The sequence below is a fragment of the Mus pahari genome, chromosome 5 (genome assembly GCF_900095145.1).
Source record: "Mus pahari chromosome 5, PAHARI_EIJ_v1.1, whole genome shotgun sequence".
Classification (NCBI taxonomy): domain Eukaryota; kingdom Metazoa; phylum Chordata; class Mammalia; order Rodentia; family Muridae; genus Mus; species Mus pahari.
Window position 1 is genome coordinate 33,807,614 of NC_034594.1, and position 17,984 is coordinate 33,825,597.

The 17,984-nt window shown below is 40.9% G+C and overlaps 1 protein-coding gene across 1 annotated transcript in view; it reads left to right on the forward strand.

The window, feature by feature from the left end:
• Positions 1–15,342, forward strand: part of Ccdc150 (coiled-coil domain containing 150) — a 90,530-nt gene extending 75,188 nt beyond the window's left edge. The window contains exons 19-28 of the mRNA XM_021199047.1: positions 1,630–1,799; positions 2,694–2,787; positions 3,808–3,977; positions 7,704–7,830; positions 11,044–11,238; positions 11,550–11,618; positions 11,705–11,866; positions 12,771–12,857; positions 14,534–14,653; positions 14,906–15,342. Of these exons, the coding sequence (XP_021054706.1) occupies positions 1,630–1,799; positions 2,694–2,787; positions 3,808–3,977; positions 7,704–7,830; positions 11,044–11,238; positions 11,550–11,618; positions 11,705–11,866; positions 12,771–12,857; positions 14,534–14,653; positions 14,906–15,025 (1,314 nt within the window). The 3' untranslated portion in view covers positions 15,026–15,342. The remainder of the gene's footprint in view (positions 1–1,629; positions 1,800–2,693; positions 2,788–3,807; positions 3,978–7,703; positions 7,831–11,043; positions 11,239–11,549; positions 11,619–11,704; positions 11,867–12,770; positions 12,858–14,533; positions 14,654–14,905) is intronic.
• Positions 15,343–17,984: the final 2,642 nt, after the last annotated feature.

Sequence of the window (17,984 nt, forward strand, 5' to 3'; positions counted from 1 at the left end):
GATAGATGATGATGGATAGATGATGATGGATAGATGATGATGGATAGATGATGGAGGATAGATGATGGATGGATAGATGATGGATGGATAGATGATGGATAGATAGATGATGATGGATAGATGATGATGGATAGATGATGATGGATAGATGATGGATGGATAGATGATGGATGGATAGAGGATGATGGATAGAGGATGGATGGATAGATGATGGATAGATAGATGATGATGGATAGATGATGGATGGATAGATGATGGATGGATAGATGATGATGGATAGATGATGGAACCACCTCTGAGGGTCCTCTACTTACCTGTCTCTTTGAACTTCTCTTGGTTTTTGCGAAGGGTATGACCATGTATCCCAGGCTGGTCTGAGAGTGTCTTAGTCCCTGGCCATCCCCTGACCCTGGGGCTGGCATTATGGCTTTTACCATCCTGCCCAGCCTCCTCTTTGCATTTAATTAGTGTTATATGGCCTTGCTGTGAGGCTTCACCTTAACAGTGTCCCTGTGTGACTTAGCAGGAGCAACAATCCCCTCCCAAACATCTTACAAAATGTGTTAAGACATTTCAATAACACGTTGTAATTGTGGGCATTATATGACATTGTATGACATCTATAAACCTTGTAAGAGTCATACCATACTTAGCCTATCTGTCAGCTCAAACGTTTATCAGTCATCCTTTATGTGGAGAACATTTGATGTGCATATGTCTAGCTACTTATACTGTTTGTACATGAAACATGTAACAAATTCTTGGCAGATATGTTATCTTATTGTAATTTAAAAACCATTAGAGTTTCCTCTTATCCAGTGGCACCACTGCACTGGGTACCTGTCCCATGTCCATCCTCTACCACCTTTCCTAGGCTCTAGCAATCACACTTTTCTACTTTGTTGAGACCAGGTTCTTAGCTTCCACATTTAAGTGAGCATATACATTATGTATCTATCTTTCTATGCCTGAGTTATTGCAGTAAAGTCTAATGTCTGCCACTTCCACCCATGTTGCTACAAGTAACAGAATTATGTTATTCTGTCTGAATACTGTCCAATTATGTATGTGTGCCTTATTTTTAACTCTAATTCTATCCATACCTTAAACTTCACACACACACACACACACACACACACGTACATACACACAATTTGTTGCTGTATAGATGCATGTGGAGGCATCAGTTTTCTCCTTCCATCATATGGATCACAGAGATGGAGCTGAGGTGATCATGCTGAGTGGGCAGCACTTTTACCCTCCTAACCATCTTACCAGCCCACCTCAAGCTCCTCTACAGCCAGCCTTCTTACCACCTCTTGGAAGAGAGTCCTCTGGACATATGATGCTTTAGCCGCTTCTCTTTTCATCCCAGTCTTCTGTCCTCAGATAAATTCAGATATGTTCTCTTCTTCTGAGCCCATCAGAAGACAGTTGAGCATATCTCTCCACGATCACCTCTGAACTGTAGAAGTTGTTGTTGCAGTATGTTCACTTAATTGTGTGCCGTGCTGTGGCAGTGGTCAGGAAGCTGCCACATGGATGACATTTCTTCTCAAAATGCAGTAACTTAAGGAACAAAAGTGATCCGTGTTTTTCCCTTTTCTGTCTTGTCTCATTTTCCTTTAGGTGGGAAACTTTCAGAAACAATTAGCAGAGGCTAAAGAAGACAACTGCAAAGTTACAATCATGCTGGAAAATGTGCTGGCTTCTCACAGTAAGATGCAGGGAGCCCTGGAGAAAGTCCAGATAGAGCTCGGGCGGAGGGATTCAGAGATCGCAGGCCTTAAGAAGGAAAGGTACTGCATTTATGTTTTCAGCCATGTTGAGGAGAACATGAAGTCTCTTGAGTATCACTTACTTTGAAAAACTATTAAAATGGTGTTGGAAGTACCAGCAGGTTAGGTGCTAAATCTGCAGTTAGAAAGCTTTTCAAAAAGTCCAAGTTGCCCCTGTTAGAGTATCATGAAATGTGTCCTTGAAGTTTGTGAACTTTTAACATGGCCACTTTCTGCACCATTCAGGCCAAATGGCAAGATTAATAATTATCTTAGGTTAATCAGCCTGAGAATTACTTTTAGCTGTGTTTAATTACTGGACTTGATTGAATATTTCAAAATTACATAAAACAACAAACAACTAAAAAATAAAGAAAAGTTACATTTAATATTTCTTTTGTGCTAAGAAAAAATGGTCTGAGGCTGATAGTGCGTCTGGAGTAATTGTGTATATTCTAGTTCATATTACTTCTATGTTATGAGAAAACAAGTGAGTTGTATTTTATCCACTGTACTTGTCTTTACTTTGTGTATTATAAATGTATTCTCTAGTACATTAACTTTTTTAAATGCAAGCTAGTAATATGTAAAATATTGTTTGCTTGTCATAATACATCTTGGAGTAGCTGTTATATTTAGAAGCAAAAATCTCAACTATAGACCAAACCTTACCAAGCTGGTAAAACTACCATTCCAGAAATCAGTCAAAAAGATGGATTCATAGCCTTATAAGTAAGCGTGATTGAGTCACACATAAGACAATGTTGTAATTCCTCAGGAGTCTTTCTTGCCCTGAAGACGAAGCATGTGTGACTACTAATAATGCAGCCCGAGCTCCCAAAACCTGGACCTGACACATGTTACCGTCATTCCTGTACCCTCCTTTACAGTCACCTCTGTGCTTTCTATGTTTAGGTCTCTAAATCAACAAAGAGTACAGAAGCTTGAAGCAGAAGTGGACCAGTGGCAGGCCAGGATGCTGATTGTGGAGGCCCAGCACAGCAGTGAGGTAGAAACCAGGTGTTAGAGCTGGCAACACCAATCTGTTCAGTTCTATTGTGACCTTAGGTACTAGAAAGGTGAAATAAAACAGAGAAGGCTCCTTTTCACTAAGAACTCTGGACAGTGACATATTTATGAATAGGAAATGGGTAATTGCGTGATTTTGACTTTTTTTGTCTTCTGTTATCCACATTCTCATTTATTAATGCACAGGTTATTTCAGGAGTTAAATGATTTAGAAAATAATGTATAATATCAAAGGTAGCTGGCAACCCTGTTAGTGAGAAGGCATGTACATATGTGGGTGCCCACTAAGTATGTATTCACACATACATATTTATAGGATGCAGGAATAAGCCTTTTAATGTTTGTTTATTTGGAGGCCAGAGTACTTGTGTACTCTGTATAGAACACGTGTTTGTGAAGGTCATATGGCAAATTGTGGGACGCCATTTTCTCCTCTGGGTACAAGTGATTGAGCTGAAGGCTGGGTGGCAGTTGCCTTCTCCTACTGAGACTTCTCATTAGCCCTCAAACAAGCCTGGCTTGGAAGAGTAGACAAGGAAGAGTTGCCAGTTCTTAAATTCCAAGAGAATGAGACCAGAAGATAGAATCAGTAAGAGAATAATTTAACTGATGAAACTCTTGAAAATCAGGCTAATGTAAGCTAGCTTTATTTTCTCATGCTCTCTGCTCTCCAGTGGAACTGCCTTCTGAGAGTGGTGTGTGTGTGTGTGTGTGTGTGTGTGTGTGTGTGTGNTGAGTGTGTGTGTGTGTGAGTGTGTGTGTGAGTGTGTGTGTGAGTATGTGTGTGTGAGTGTGTGTGTGAGTGTGTGTGAGTGTGTGTGTGTGTGTGAGTGTGTGTGTGTGTGTGGGTGTGTGTGTGTGTGTGTGGGTGGGTGGGTGATGGTTTACCATAGTGTTTGTTTCTAGTTCTGACTGATCATTTGGCACTTACAGCCAAAGTCTAAGGAGTAGACTGGCCTTCTGACAGCCCTGGACTCATGGGCACTCCTCTCCCTTTCAGATTGAGCCACTACAGAAGTCTCTAGATATAACTAGAGAAGACAACAGGAAACTGGCCCTGAGCCTAGAGCAAGCTCTCCAGACAAATGGCCATCTGCAGTCAAAGCTTGATCACCTCCAAGAAAAACTGGAAAGCAAAGAGCGTGAGCGGCAGAGTCTGGAAGCCTTCAAGTGAGGACAGTGGATTCCCAGTGGGGTGGGGGCAGCACCTCTGCAGAGTGAGCAGCTGGCATGAAGAAGCTAGTAAAGCCCTTTCTTTCTCTTGCGTGAGCTGGTGCATCTTGCGTGTGGTCATTGGAAGCATCCAGGCATAGCTGAAAGCAGCTGGTAATAGCTGGCTGGAGCATGCCTATATGATTCCTTTTCAGTTCTTTGCCCATTATCAAGCTGATTCTTCATGTGAAGTTAACCCAAACTTAAAGACTACTTCAAAGGACACTCATATGTTTCTCCCAAGCGCAAGCTATCCTTTTAAGCATTATTTGAGCCAGGTATGGAAGCACACACTGGCAGTTTCAGAAGGCTGAGGCAGGAAGATCATGAGCTTGAAGCTAGCCTGAGTTACATAGTAAGATCCTATCTCAAAAAAAAACCAAAGTAATGACTGAGAGAGATGGCTCAGTGGGTAGAGGCACTTAGGTGGGTCAGGTGACCTGAATTCAATACCCAGTCCTACAAGGCAGCAAGAGAAGGAACTCCAAAGAGTTGTCCCGGGACATGGCACATGGTACTTTCCATATATGCAGACTGTGCAAGTTTTACTTTACATTTTACAAACTATACAGCCACAATGCTGTGCAGTGTTGGCTAAAACAATATGGTGTTTGTATAGGAGCAGGCATAATTGTTAAAAAACTTATCCAAGTCAGATACACTGTTTAAGGTTGCCTACTGAGTCATTCTAAACCCTGAGTATCCTGGAAATACTGCAGGTACTGTTTGTTTTTCTACTCATTGGTTTATTTCATCCTCTTCAGGTTTGTTTGTTTTTATTTTATCTTTTTACATCTTTTTCTCTTTTTTTTTTTTCTAACAAGAGAGTACAAGAAAGGATGTAGATTTGGGTGGGTGAGGAAGTAGGCTGATATGGGAAGAATTGAGGGAGGGGAACCATAATCAGAATATATTATACAAAAAATATTTTCAGCCTTACAAAACATAAAATATAACCCCTCTCACTGCAGCTGAAAGGATTATTGCAAGGGTCAGTGACAAGAAAAGAATAAAGTGAGACTGATTTGCTTCAAACATGTTTGTTTACCTACCACTTATAGCTGGTATTCATCAAAGAGCAATCCTACCTCACTTGAGGCTTGCCAACCTCTTGACATTGTGCAAATTTGTACCAATTTGGGTACATACTTAGGAAGAAAGATAAAGCCTAGGAGATTACGTTTTAGACTCATTGATTTTGAGGAAGAATTATAAGATGATACAAGTCTAGCTCTGAAAAGAGGTCACAGTTTGGATTCATCTTTACAAAGATGAGAGCTAATATACTGAAGTGTTTTGTCTTCCATGCAAGAGTATAGGTAGAACCGAGGTCAGGGTGAGGCACTATGTCAAGGAGAAGGAAGAGGACAGAGAAGGAGCCATTGGCCTGGCAGCTGCTATCTATTGAGCATCTGCAGAATAAACTAGAACAGCTCTAGTTTATACAGAATAAGAATCATCTAGATCTGGAAAATTCCTGATTGTATAGAAGCAAAACTTGGCTGATGCTGGGTGGCAGGCAGTGAGAAGCTGAAGGCCCCGGGCTCTGTGTGGAGGAATACTGCCGCTGCTTTCCTTCCTGGCTCGGTGGCGAGAGCTGGACTCTGTTCCGAGGGTAGAGAGAAGGGCCCCACTAAACATGGAGACAATCAAGAGAAAAAGGGTTGTCATTGGGTTTGAGACTAGGCGAGTATAGCTCACTGAACCAGAAAACTGTTTCACAGTGGATGGTCTCCTCAGGAGAAAACAAGAGCAGGGTAAATAAGTTTTAAAGACCTTTATTCCAGGTGGCCCATAATTAACAACACTATGCTATGCATGCAAACCTCTGTTTGAATAGATGTCACATTGACTGTTCCTTCTACAATAAAAAAAACTGAAGCTCGTATCTACACAAGAGGCAGCAGAAATGGAAGCCTGGGGGGAAGAATAAATTAAAAGTTAACTTAAGGGCTGGTGATGGCTCAACAGGTAAAGGCTCTTACTGTCAAGCTTGACAACCTAAGTGTAGTCCTTGGGACACAAATGATAAAACAGAATGGAATCCTGCAAGTTATACACTGGCCTCCACATCACACATACATGTGCACATGCACACACACATGCACACGCATGCACACTATACTTATTTATTAAATAAATATTTAAAGATGTAAATTGCTTTAAAGTTAATCTAAGCATAAATTAAATTGAAAATTAATTTAAGGTTAGGATTTGAACTTTAGATGTAAATGATGACAATGATAATGACTGACACAGAGGCTGACGTTTACCTCGTATTGGGCATTATACTAAACACTTCCTTAATACCAACTAGGGTCATATGATGGTCGACACTGTTGTTATTCCCATAGATAAGAAAATGGAGTAGGAAGATGGCATTCCTACCCAAGATCAGATACCATGTTGCTGGAGCTCAGTTCGGATTCAGTCAGAGGCAGCAGACTGGAACTGATTATCTCAATCACATAACAAACAAAATAGAAAATCAAAATATAATATGTAATATATAAATAGTTTTCTTCCACATATGTGATTGTATGTACATAAATATATTTTGTGGTACTATAGTGTGGGAGGTGTGGGTGGCTATAGTAACAAGACATAATTATTTCACTAATGACCTCAGAGAGTCCCATCCCTTTCTGTGATGTCACTAGGAAATTATCATTGGGCAGTGAACTGGCTCCCTAGGTAAAAGGATTTGCCATGGAGGCTGATGACTTGAGAATCAAGTCCTGCAGGTTGTCCTCTGACACTGCATGTGCACATATGTGTGCATGTTCATGTGTGCGCACAAATACATAAATACTTTTTTAAAATATATAATATTTGAAAAAAAGATATCAGCATATTATTAAGATGATATAGTAAAATTCTCTGTTCGGACCCCGGTGTGGGCCAGAGATGAGAGTGGAGTTAGAGTTAGCACCTTTAGACCCCTCAGCACGCCAGGCAGGTGGGCCAACAGAATCCATTAGCAGAGGCTTTTCTAGAAGCATGTAGGGAACATGGCCACATCATTCAGACACGGAAAAGATGCTGAGAGAGAGAAGAGAGGATTTTGAGCAAGGCAGCCACCTACTGCTGTTGGTCACGCAGCAGATCCACTCCCTGAGTCACCCCCACCTCATCAGTCTTAAGGCTACAAGGAGTCACGGATTAAATCTGTTGGTGTCGAACTTTTCATTTGTCCTTAGAAGAGTAAAAAGCTATAAATGCCACACACATTCTGCTTCCCTTTTCAAGGAATTCCAGCATTTTCAGAAGCCTAATCATGGATCTTGACCAAAGAGCCCAAACTAAGAATGCTGACCAGGTGAAAGGCTCTCACTTCAAGAAAAGGAAAGGATCTAGTTTAAGCCTAGAGAATAAGTGACTGATTTCAAGCGCGACAGAACAGAGCAGTCATCTTTTAGGTGTGACTGTCCACGCTGCTGTTTTTCTGGTGGCTTTTCCCACTTTGGGTTGAATCCTTTTATACAGAGTTGGATTTGGGTTTTACACTGCCAGTAGCCCACCCCTTTTTCCTTGCTTTTGAGCTCTATCCATGAGGCTGAGCTGATGGCCTTGTGCTGCTCCTTTATAAGTCACAGGTTGTTTAAAGGGCTGACATTCTCTTGAAAACCCTTCTTAATTCTTTAGATGATCTTTAAAGTGAATTTATTGTTTCCTTCAAAACAGAGAGCAGGTTGCTGAGGAATCCAAAGTAGAAGCAGAGTTGCATGCAGAGCGCATTGAAGCTCTGAGGAAGCAGTTTCAAACCGAGAGAGAGACTGCAAAGAAAGCATCACAGAGGGAAGTTTCTGAGGTATGGGGTCATTTGAGAAAGAAGAGCACCTCCTAGAAAGGTCCCCAGCAGAGCAGGTCCCCAGCAGAGCAGGTCCAGAGGGTCTGCACTTGTCTTAGCTGTTCTGGTCCCTCTGCTCAGCAAGCCAGATGTGCTGCAGCCACCTCTCCTTGCACAGCAACACTGACAAGAAAACAGTCTGTGACACACACAGTTCCCTGCCAGGCAGAGGGTATGAGACGATTGCCTGCCTTCTGACAGATTTAGTCACTGTCTCCTCAGCCCGTCTGTCTATCTACTGTGTAGCCACCTTCTCCAGAGAGGCACACTCAATAGCAGTAGAAGGGCTGGGGATGTAGCTTAGTTGGTAGAATGCTTGCCCAGCTACACAGAGCTATGGCTTCCATCTCTAGCAGCACACAATCCAAGCATTGTGGTCAGAAGTTCAAGGTCATCTTCAGCTACATACTGAGTTCAAAGTCAGCTTAGGCTTTGTGAGACCTTGTGTTAAACAAAAACAAAAGCAAAGAGAGCTGCTATGTGCATGAGCCAAATAATCCTTGTGTAGTTGAGATTGCCACTCTGGACGGGAGGAAAAAAATGCAAGACATCAGAGAGGTGTTCTTGGATAACTAGAGGCAGTGTGTAGCTCTGAAGGAATTCAAAGTAAGAAAAAAAAGTTACTTTAGACTAGTTGAGGGCCAGAAGGCAGGAAACAAAGCATAGCTTTGAGTCTCACAGAGACACAGGGGTCGGCCCTTTTCTGCAGGCCAAAGCTGAGCTCCATAAGAGAAAGACCGGCCTGATCTCATGGCCTTGCCTGCTAGATCACTGGAAGTGAACTGTTAGGGAAAACTCGCACTCTAGGTTCTAGACTGAGGATGATACAGAACTTGCTGGTTTCAGTAGAAAGTAAGGGAGAATAAAGAGAAACTAGATGAAGGCTATAAGAAAATTACTGTAACATGGTAGCTGAATATCAGGGCCAAGTAAAATGGTTCTGTCGAAAAGGGACAATTAAGTCAAAAGGCTATTTTAAAGGAGGACTAAGCATGTTAACTGTTGTATCATGAACATTGAAGAGGAAGGTATTAATTTTTTGTGTGCTTTTATTTGGTTACAGTTTGGGGGGTTAGGGTTTTATTTTGTTTTCTTGATTTTGAAGGGTGTTGGGTTTTGTTGTGTATTGAATTTTTGTTTACAGAGAAAGAATTTAAAGTTGGGTGGATAGGAACAGAGAGAAGATCTTGAAGGACTTGAGAGAGGAGAAGAATATCAAAATATATTTAAATTTAAAATTTTGTTTTAAATAATAAAAATTATTCTAAACATAGAAACATACACATATGGCTTGAGATGGATTGTGTCTTACTAAGCTTATTACATGTAGTAACTGTCGTGGACAGATAAACTTTACAGGTTAACTTCAATCAATAATACTTTAAACAAAAGTTTTGTGAACTCAGAACCACTGTATAAATATCTTATAAAAAGCAAGGTCTATAGGACACAAACAGGTGTCCTGGATATAAAAATCAACTGTTAGAGCTCATGGCTCAGAAAGCATTTTCTAATGGAATTCTGGGGCTGGAGAGATGGCACAGACGTTAAGAGTACTTGATCTTGAGCTGGTGAGATGGCTCAGTAGGTAAGAGCACCCGACTGCTCTTCCGAAGGTCCGGAGTTCAAATCCCAGCAACCACATGGTGGCTCATAACCATCCGTAACAAGATCTGACGCCCTCTTCTCCAGTGTCTGAAGACAGCTACAGTGTAATTACATATAATAAATAAATAAATCTTTAAAAAAGAAAAAAAAAAGAGTACTTGATCTTGCAGAGGACCAGAAATAGGTTCCTGGTATGCATATGGTGGCTCGCAGCCTCCCCAGAATTCCAGTTTCAGGAGAGCCAGTGCCCTCTCTGATCTTATTGGGAATGAGGCACACCCATGGTATGCATACACATAGGCAAACAAAATAATCATAACCATAAATCAATCTAAAATTAAAAACCTGAACCCATAAAGGAAACATCTGTGATAATGCGAGTATGTGAGGAAACCTGGCAACAGAGTGTGCCCATGGCAAGAAGCACGGACATGACCTGAGCATTGCTGAGCCTAGCCCTGCTTATATTAGCCATGGATTCATTGTCTCTAAGTGACTTGACTTCTGGATCCATTTCCTCTGTCATAAAATCAAGGTCATCACAAGTACTTCTCATGTTTGTTTAAAGAATTAAATTGTAATAAGCATCTAGCCAAACATGCCTAGATATTAGTGTTGGTCTGCATTGAGGTAGCCATGGATGCAGCAGAAGAGGTGGGGACTGTTAAGATCTAAGAAAGGACTCCTGTGTGAGAGCCAGGACAGAAAGCCTGTACTGCATGCGCTTGTCGCCCTCCTCAGCCACCTCTCTTTAATAAGCTGTGTGAATTACCACAGAAGTGCACATTGCACTTCATAGTCAAGAAACCTCAAAACGTAAATTTTGACAAATCCCTTAAGCCTCAGTTCTTAAAAACAAATTCTGTTCAGAGTTCTGCAGCAAATGACACAGAAAGGGAAACACTATGCTGGGGTGGGGGCCAGGACAGTGTAAACTCCTTCATTGTGATAGTGCTTTTGCATGAGACAAAAGTGTTAAAATGCTTTCCCAGCGAGAAGCAATACCATAGACTAACACGCAGTGCTAGTGAGCACTGGCTGAGTGTGTGTGAGCCACAGGCTGTGACGGCAAGGAAGGAGTTACAGCATGGCAGTGACCACAGAGCAGTGCAGTGCAGTGGGGGCCTGCTTCCCTTTAGGCACTCCACATAGCTTTCAGTTGACAAAGCTGAGGCTTGTGGAGGTTACTGTAGAAACCAGCATGTAGGTAGTTAAGCTGAGGCTGGAAGGTACTCTCTCCACAGCCTTGCTCCTAAGATGCAGCTCATGACTACAAGTTCACTCACATTCTTCATCTAAAGCCTTATTTCCTCTAAAATGCTCAAAACTATGAAAATTGACTTGTTGCTTTATAAATCTGCATAATCAGAAATCATGCTTTGTATCACTCTCTTATTATTTATGTGTTTAAGTAAGAGCATGTGCTCTGTGAGAGCAGCTGGCACTCTCAACTGCTGAGCCACCTCCCAGGCCTCACTCTCTGTCAATACAGGAACAAACCGAAATGTCTCTTCCTGGATAGTAGGTGAAAGTTGTTCCTTCTCTCTTGTTCCTTTGTCTCCTAAGCTGAAGAAAGCTCTTGACGAAGCCAACTTCAGATCAGTGGAAGTGTCCCGGGCAAACCGAGAGCTACGACACAAAACTACGGAGCTGGAAAAAGTAGTGAACAGTAACAAGGAAAAACTCAAGAACCAAAGGGCCCAAATAAAGTTGCACTTGTCAGCCAAGGCAAATAACGCACAGAATATGGAGAGGATGAAGGTTGTGTGAGAGCCTGACCCTGTCCAAACCCCGTCAGCGTATTGGGAGAGTCCGGGGAGCTGTGATAATCTGGGAGTTGTTTTAGCACACTGGCAGCACACTGGCAGCGGCTGTGTTTTCTGGGAAGTGGGCAGGTGACGTCTGTGGGGTCACCTCTGCTTTGGTGACGACACTGCTATTACCCTTGGCTCTTTTGGGGTCAGGGGGCTAGATAGGAAGTAGAATCCAGCAGAAACTGAAAACTTTGCATTCACTCAGCCCAACTTCATCTACTGATCACCTTTTTATGTTATTTTTGTATTTACACTCAGCAAATAGAAATGGAATTGAGGCAAATGGAGATAATTAAGGATCAATATCAGAAAAAGAACTATGAACAGGTAAAATATGATTGCCACAAACTCTGTTCACCATTAATGTAAAATTCTAACTTATGTTCACCATGTTCCTCTCCTTTTCCTAATAGTCCTTGAGCATCCAGAGATTTGTATCTGAGATGAATACCCTGCAGAAAGAGATGGAGCTGTTAGCTAAGAGTCAGTATGAGACCTCAGCGAGAAATAAACAGCAGGAGCTGAGACTGGTGGCTGAGCGAAAGATGAGGCTAGAACTAGAAAATCGGTGCAAGGTACAGAATCACAACAGTTATCAGCAAGTTTATGTGCCTAAATCCAGTGAGAAGGCACTCATATTTTCCTAGACTCTATAGAAGAAAATACATCCATAAATGGTATGCTAGTTACTTTCCTCATTGTAGCAGCAAAAATACCCGACACAAAGAAGGGTTAATGTCAGGCCGTGGTTCCCAGATTTCAGCTCCCAGTTCCTGGCTCTGTTGATTCTGACATCATGAGAAGAGTGACATGTATAGGAGGAGCGTGTCCCAGGAGAGGGGACTAGAACCAGGATATCCTTCAGATACCCCCAGTAACCAGCTAGCCCCCACTTACTAAAGTTTCTGCCACCTTCCAAAATAAAACTCTTAACTAAAGATTAAGCACCTAGCTCTTGAACCTTTGAAGGCCATTTCATACTGAAATCATGGTAGTTTGGGATATGATGTTTGCTTTTATAATACAGCTAGAGCTTCCATGTGCACTGGGCTCCTTAGTCTTCTAAATTTTTGGCTCTGGGTTGTTCTCTGCAGAGAGAATGTGCTTGTTACTGCCACTGGAATCTTAGCTATTCCTAACTAACAAAAAGTATAAAGCTAAAAATAAACTTGAGGAGACCAGTGAGCTCCTCCTACCTCCTAGTAACCATGAAAGGGTCTCTTTATTTAAGGAAGAAAGACAGAGGAGGGGGACAGAGAGACAGAGAGATAGACAGAGAGATTCTTAATTTCTCAGAAGAATCCATAAACCAAAACCAAACTTTTTGTGTAGACTATAGATTATATTGTATGAATGTACAATAGAAGTTTAAAAGTGTCCCATCTTATTTTCATGATCTAATCACCATATTAGAAATTTGAAGCATTTCAGTTCTATATGGCATACTGGAAGTTTATTAAAAATCTATCACATTTTCAGGAATTGGAAGAAACTATCAGACACCTGAAGAAATGTAAAGAAGCAACCGAAAATAAACTAAAAGAAGCCAGTGTGGAGTCAGAACAGGTGAGCCAGGCTTAGGCACTTAGAGAAATACAGCCAGCCATCCTAAAGCACAGAGTGCTGTGAAGTCTGCCACTGATAGAGTTGGCCAGAGTACAGCAGGCAAGGGCCAGCACTTCACTAAGCTTCATCTTTACCGTCAAGAATTTCAGTTAGGATTCTGTGTCCTGATGATAGAGAACCAACGGTAGAAGATTAGTGAACTCTGAAGTTCAAGTGCATACTTCTAAACAGAAGGAGAAAGCAGCAAGGCGTGGATCTAATGAATAATGCTTGATGCCCTGTGAGTTCCCCGGCCCCCAGGTCTTGGCTAGATTTACAGTACCAGATGTGAGTGTGCCTTCTGGAGAACAGGCCTCACATCTAATCAGAAGGCGGTTATCACTGTAACTCTCACGCCATTGCTCTTACCCATGTAAACCTGGGAGCTGCGGTAATGACCAGCTTCACACATCTTATCGTGGATGGTATAGTGGCATGCAAAGGAGATTCTTAAAGTATCACAGTAACATTACTGTCAGTTTGTCATTTGTTCCTGTCATGTCCATTAAGTTACATGATAATATAACCTTATTAAGAAAAGGACCCTTAATCCCACGTTTGAGCGCCAACTAGGACACTTTCTGTATGCCCTTAGTAAAGTTACATTTACTCTCATTTTCGAGTATATGTATGCACATGCCTGCATGTTCACATATATGGGTACTTGAGCATAAGTGTGGGCATGCATGCAGAGGCCAGAGGATAATCTTGGGTATCCTCAGGTACCATCCACCACCACCCCTTTTTTCTTTTTTTTTTTTCTTTTTTTTTTTGAGACAGGGTCTCTTATTGAACTAGAACTCACCACCTAGACTAGGCCAGCTATCCAGCAAGTCCCAGGGATCTGCTTGTCTTCTCTTCCCTGGCCCTGGGATTACAAGTACATGCCACGACACCCAGATTATTGTTAATGGGGGTTCTGAGGATCAAAATGAGGTCCTCATTCTTACACAACTAGCACTTTACCCAGTGATCTGCCTCCTGGCCTGTGCTTGCTTTCTGTGACCTGTCTATTGTCTACAAAATAAGTCCATTAGTTAATGCCCACCACTGTCTTATTCTAATCGATTTTTTTTAGTAAGTTTCAATGCCAGTTTCCTCTCATTTGCCATACAGTAAGAGGTGTGATTTATAAAGCCATTTCAGCATCTTCCCCTGTACTTCTGTTTGTTTGTTTTTTTAAAAAAGCACCTGGAGAAAGTTTGGGTTGTGTTGTGTTTAGAGAGTGAAGTTGTTATCAGGTTGTACCAAATATACCTGGAAAAAATGTGTAGTTCCTAAAAGTTAAATTACATGGAAGGAGCCCAGTTCTCTTATCTTACTAGTGCATGCCTACATGCTGGCCTTGCCGATGTCAGAAAGCTACTTGGCAGCACAGGTTTGCTGAGACCTAGTCTGCCAATGCTTCCACTAGGTGTAGGAAAGCCAGGGAGCTCTGACAAGGTCCATAGATAGCAGGAGCCTGCATGTGTCCTTTACAGTCTCACCTAGAGAGTACTCCTTCACACTGATGGCTGTTCAGTACACTGTGCAAACACATTGCAAGGAACCCATGTGAGAATTCGAGTCTCTTGATGTCAAGGTACAAATCTCCCAGACCCGAGCACAAAAGAACTTGTGGCTGTTTCTGTGTTCAGATAACAGCTAATCTGGAAGAGGCTCACCGCTGGTTTAAATGCAGGTTCGATGGATTACAACTTGAGCTGACAAAAAACCGGTTGCAGAGGCTTCCCCGGGAAGACAGGTGGCTGGAAGAGGTGAGGCCTATATGGTTATAAAGAAATTTGAGATTTTCCTTCTCTGCTTCAAACTACAGAAGCCTTCTCACTGTCTAGTTGTCTTTATTCGACAACTGCTAGGAAACCAATGGATAAGTTTTTTTCACCTTTCCCAAACTATCTAGATCCAAACTACCTATCTGAATGTAGAGGTGATGTTAAGGAGGGCAACAGGCTCTAAACACTATGGGTTCACAGCAGACGAGAGTTGGGTGTTATTTTTCTCTACAGAATCAAGATAAGATGCATAATGTTGCAACCAGCCAATCTGTTCTACATCGATGGGAAACTAAACAGAATCTTGGGCTTATGTCTAAGAAGTTCCATTCTGACTCAGAGAGGAAGAAGTGACCTTGACACAGGAGTCTCCTATTCTGCTGGCCAGCAAGTGGGGCTGGCCTGTTTCTACATTGTAAGAATATGATGTATGCTGAAGGTTTTGGGCTTTGTCCTTTATGAACTCTTTTGTATTACTGCAGAACCAACCCATCTCTTTGTCCCTTTCCCTATTTTCTTCCAAATAAATGTAAACTAGTTTGTTTTATGATAGTAGATGTGTCACATGGTATTCCCTGTTTTCAGGAAGAATTTAGTGTTGTGTGAAATGGCCACAGTAAGATGTTCTAGATGAATTTTGTATGATGTTCTCTGGAAATGAAATTATTTGTAAAAATAGTAGACTCCCTTTTGTACCTTCTGCACACACACACACACACTTATTTCTGAGATACCACATGTCAAAGACTATATTTTCAGCCACATTGGTCACTAAAAGGTTGTTTACAGGCATCTGCACTATTCCAACGGCTTGACAGGTAGGTATGGCTCCTTTTCACACTAAGAAGGAGCAACTTGAGCTTTATATTGGTCATTTCAATATTAAATGGTGGTTTTGGTAATCTATACTTGACATATATAGTGGACTGGCAGAATATCTTGCTTCTTATGTTGGTATTACCATGCCCTAATGTAAGTGAACAATTATGATAATGCAAAGAGTAATGACTACAAAACAACCCAGGGTTGGAGAGTCTAACACTCAATTTCTGATGTAAAATGGCAAAACTCAATTTATTTCTTGCCATATTTGAAAGAACCATATGGTTCAGGCCTACTCCTGAGCACACTGCTGACCTTTTATTGAGGTTGAAGGGACAGGGAATTCAAACATTAGAGGTTTACATGATTGTGGAGGCTTTCATGGGTTGATATATGTATTAGAATTATATGAGTGAGACTGTTCATTGACTGACATTCAAATCAACTCCTGTTTTTCTGGCTTTCAGAAGTAGGTAATTCTCATTGTTTGGTTTGCTTAAATAAACCACATGCACTAAAGAAAGCTGCAACTGGTTTAGTAGACGAGCCTGAAGACTTCTGAGAACTATTCCTTCCCATGGCCTTAGAGTATCCATTCTTAGGAGGGTGCTATTTTATTCTTGGTGCACCATTTATTCTTTGTTTCATATTAGAACAGTGACTATATTCAAATTTAAGACTGAACAGAAAATAGTAAATTACTATCTTTCCTGCTTAGAAGGAGAAATTAGCTTTCATTGCTCATAACTATTTTTGTGTTATATTTCAAATATGTCTCCTCCAAAATTTTATGTTGAAACTTAATACCCATTATAGTAGTATCTAAAGATTGGGGCCTTCGGGGACATAGATTGTATCATGAGAGCCTTTAGGAATGGATTCATGCCTTTAAAGGGGGCTAGTGGCAACTGCCTTCAGCTCTGCAGACCCTTTGCCTGTTACCATGTGAAGATAAAGCACCGAGCACCCCCAGAAGACACCAGCAATGAGATTCCACCTGGAAGTGAGGGCAGAGTCTCATTACACACTAACCCTGTCAGCAACTCCATCTTGGACTTCCTAACTTCAGAACTGTGAGAAATCATTTCTGCTCTTTATAAACTTCCTACTAGTAGTTATTTTGTTTCAAGAAGCAAACACAAACTGAGACATTTGGTTAAGGAATTTACACTCATGTGTGGTGTCCTTGGACACTATTGTTATTGGATGCTATTATTTTCCACAGAAATCTTTCCTCAGAAAGATATTTGTGTCTTAGGAGTGTGTGTGTGTGTGTGTGTGTGTGTGTGTGTGTGTGTGTGTGTGTGTATTTGGCAAGTAATATATGTGCACACATTTGATAAATGTATATATAAATGAAAGTATTAGGACTTCATAGTCTTGACAGCCAGGAGTCCTATAGATAATTAACCTTGGTCCTAGGTTGACACTGAAAACCTGAATTCATTTAAAAAGTTCACAATTACTACACATGGGATATGATCAACTTTGGTGAATGGACATATGCTGCCCTAATTATTTATGACAGTCACAATTACATGCCAAAATATTCATGTCATCCTTGTCTAGAACAAGAAGATTTTTCTTTACTTAGGTATCACCATCAAAAGGTATTCTTATTGACATACTCATTTAGATTACCTACTTGAGTTTGAAAAAGGGAATTAGTTAGATTGGTGACCTAGTAAGACTCTAGTAGTTATTAGTAAGGGAGGTGTGCTAACTAAATCAAAACTATATAAGCTTAGACGATCAGAGAATATGACCCAAGGACTACATGGCATGTGACAATATGCAAATCAGTAGGGCAGAAAAACCTTGTTCTGATGATCTTAGGCACCTGCTTGTACAGAAGAAGTTCTTTTCGATTGTTTGTGCTAGGAAGTTTCTGAGGAAGTTGGGTATAATCCAATTCTGTAAGGCCTTTCTAGTTTTCTAGAAACTCAAAAAATTACATAAGCAATTACAGTAAATGACAGTTTATTTGCACATTCAAATTATAAGTAATGCTGCTACCTTCATGTGTCCTTGCTTGTTAGATGAAATGTCTTTGTACTAAAAACAAAAGCTAATAACTTTCGTAGCCATTTTTAAGTGGCTTCTACAGAAGGCTCCATCCATGCAGAAAAACAATACTGTTATTAATACATGGCATTTCAGAATGGCATTCTCAATCTCCCAAATGTACTTCTAATTCATACTTCACAGTTTTTCCAGGTTCTGTTACAGACAAGCCACCTCTCTGCTGTTCTCAGTATTTTTCTTATGTGCCACATTTTCCCTATATTATTAGATTATTTTCTACAGGGTTTTAGAAGTGTGTTTTTGCTGTTTTAGCTAATGCTACTGAGTGTATTTTAAATAGATCTTCTCACTATCTTCCTGGAATTTCTTGAATTTGATGAAAATGTTTGATGAATTTAAAACAAACTTCTTGAACTTTTCCATGAATTTACTATGTGTGTGTGTGGTGTGTGTGTGTGTGTGTGTG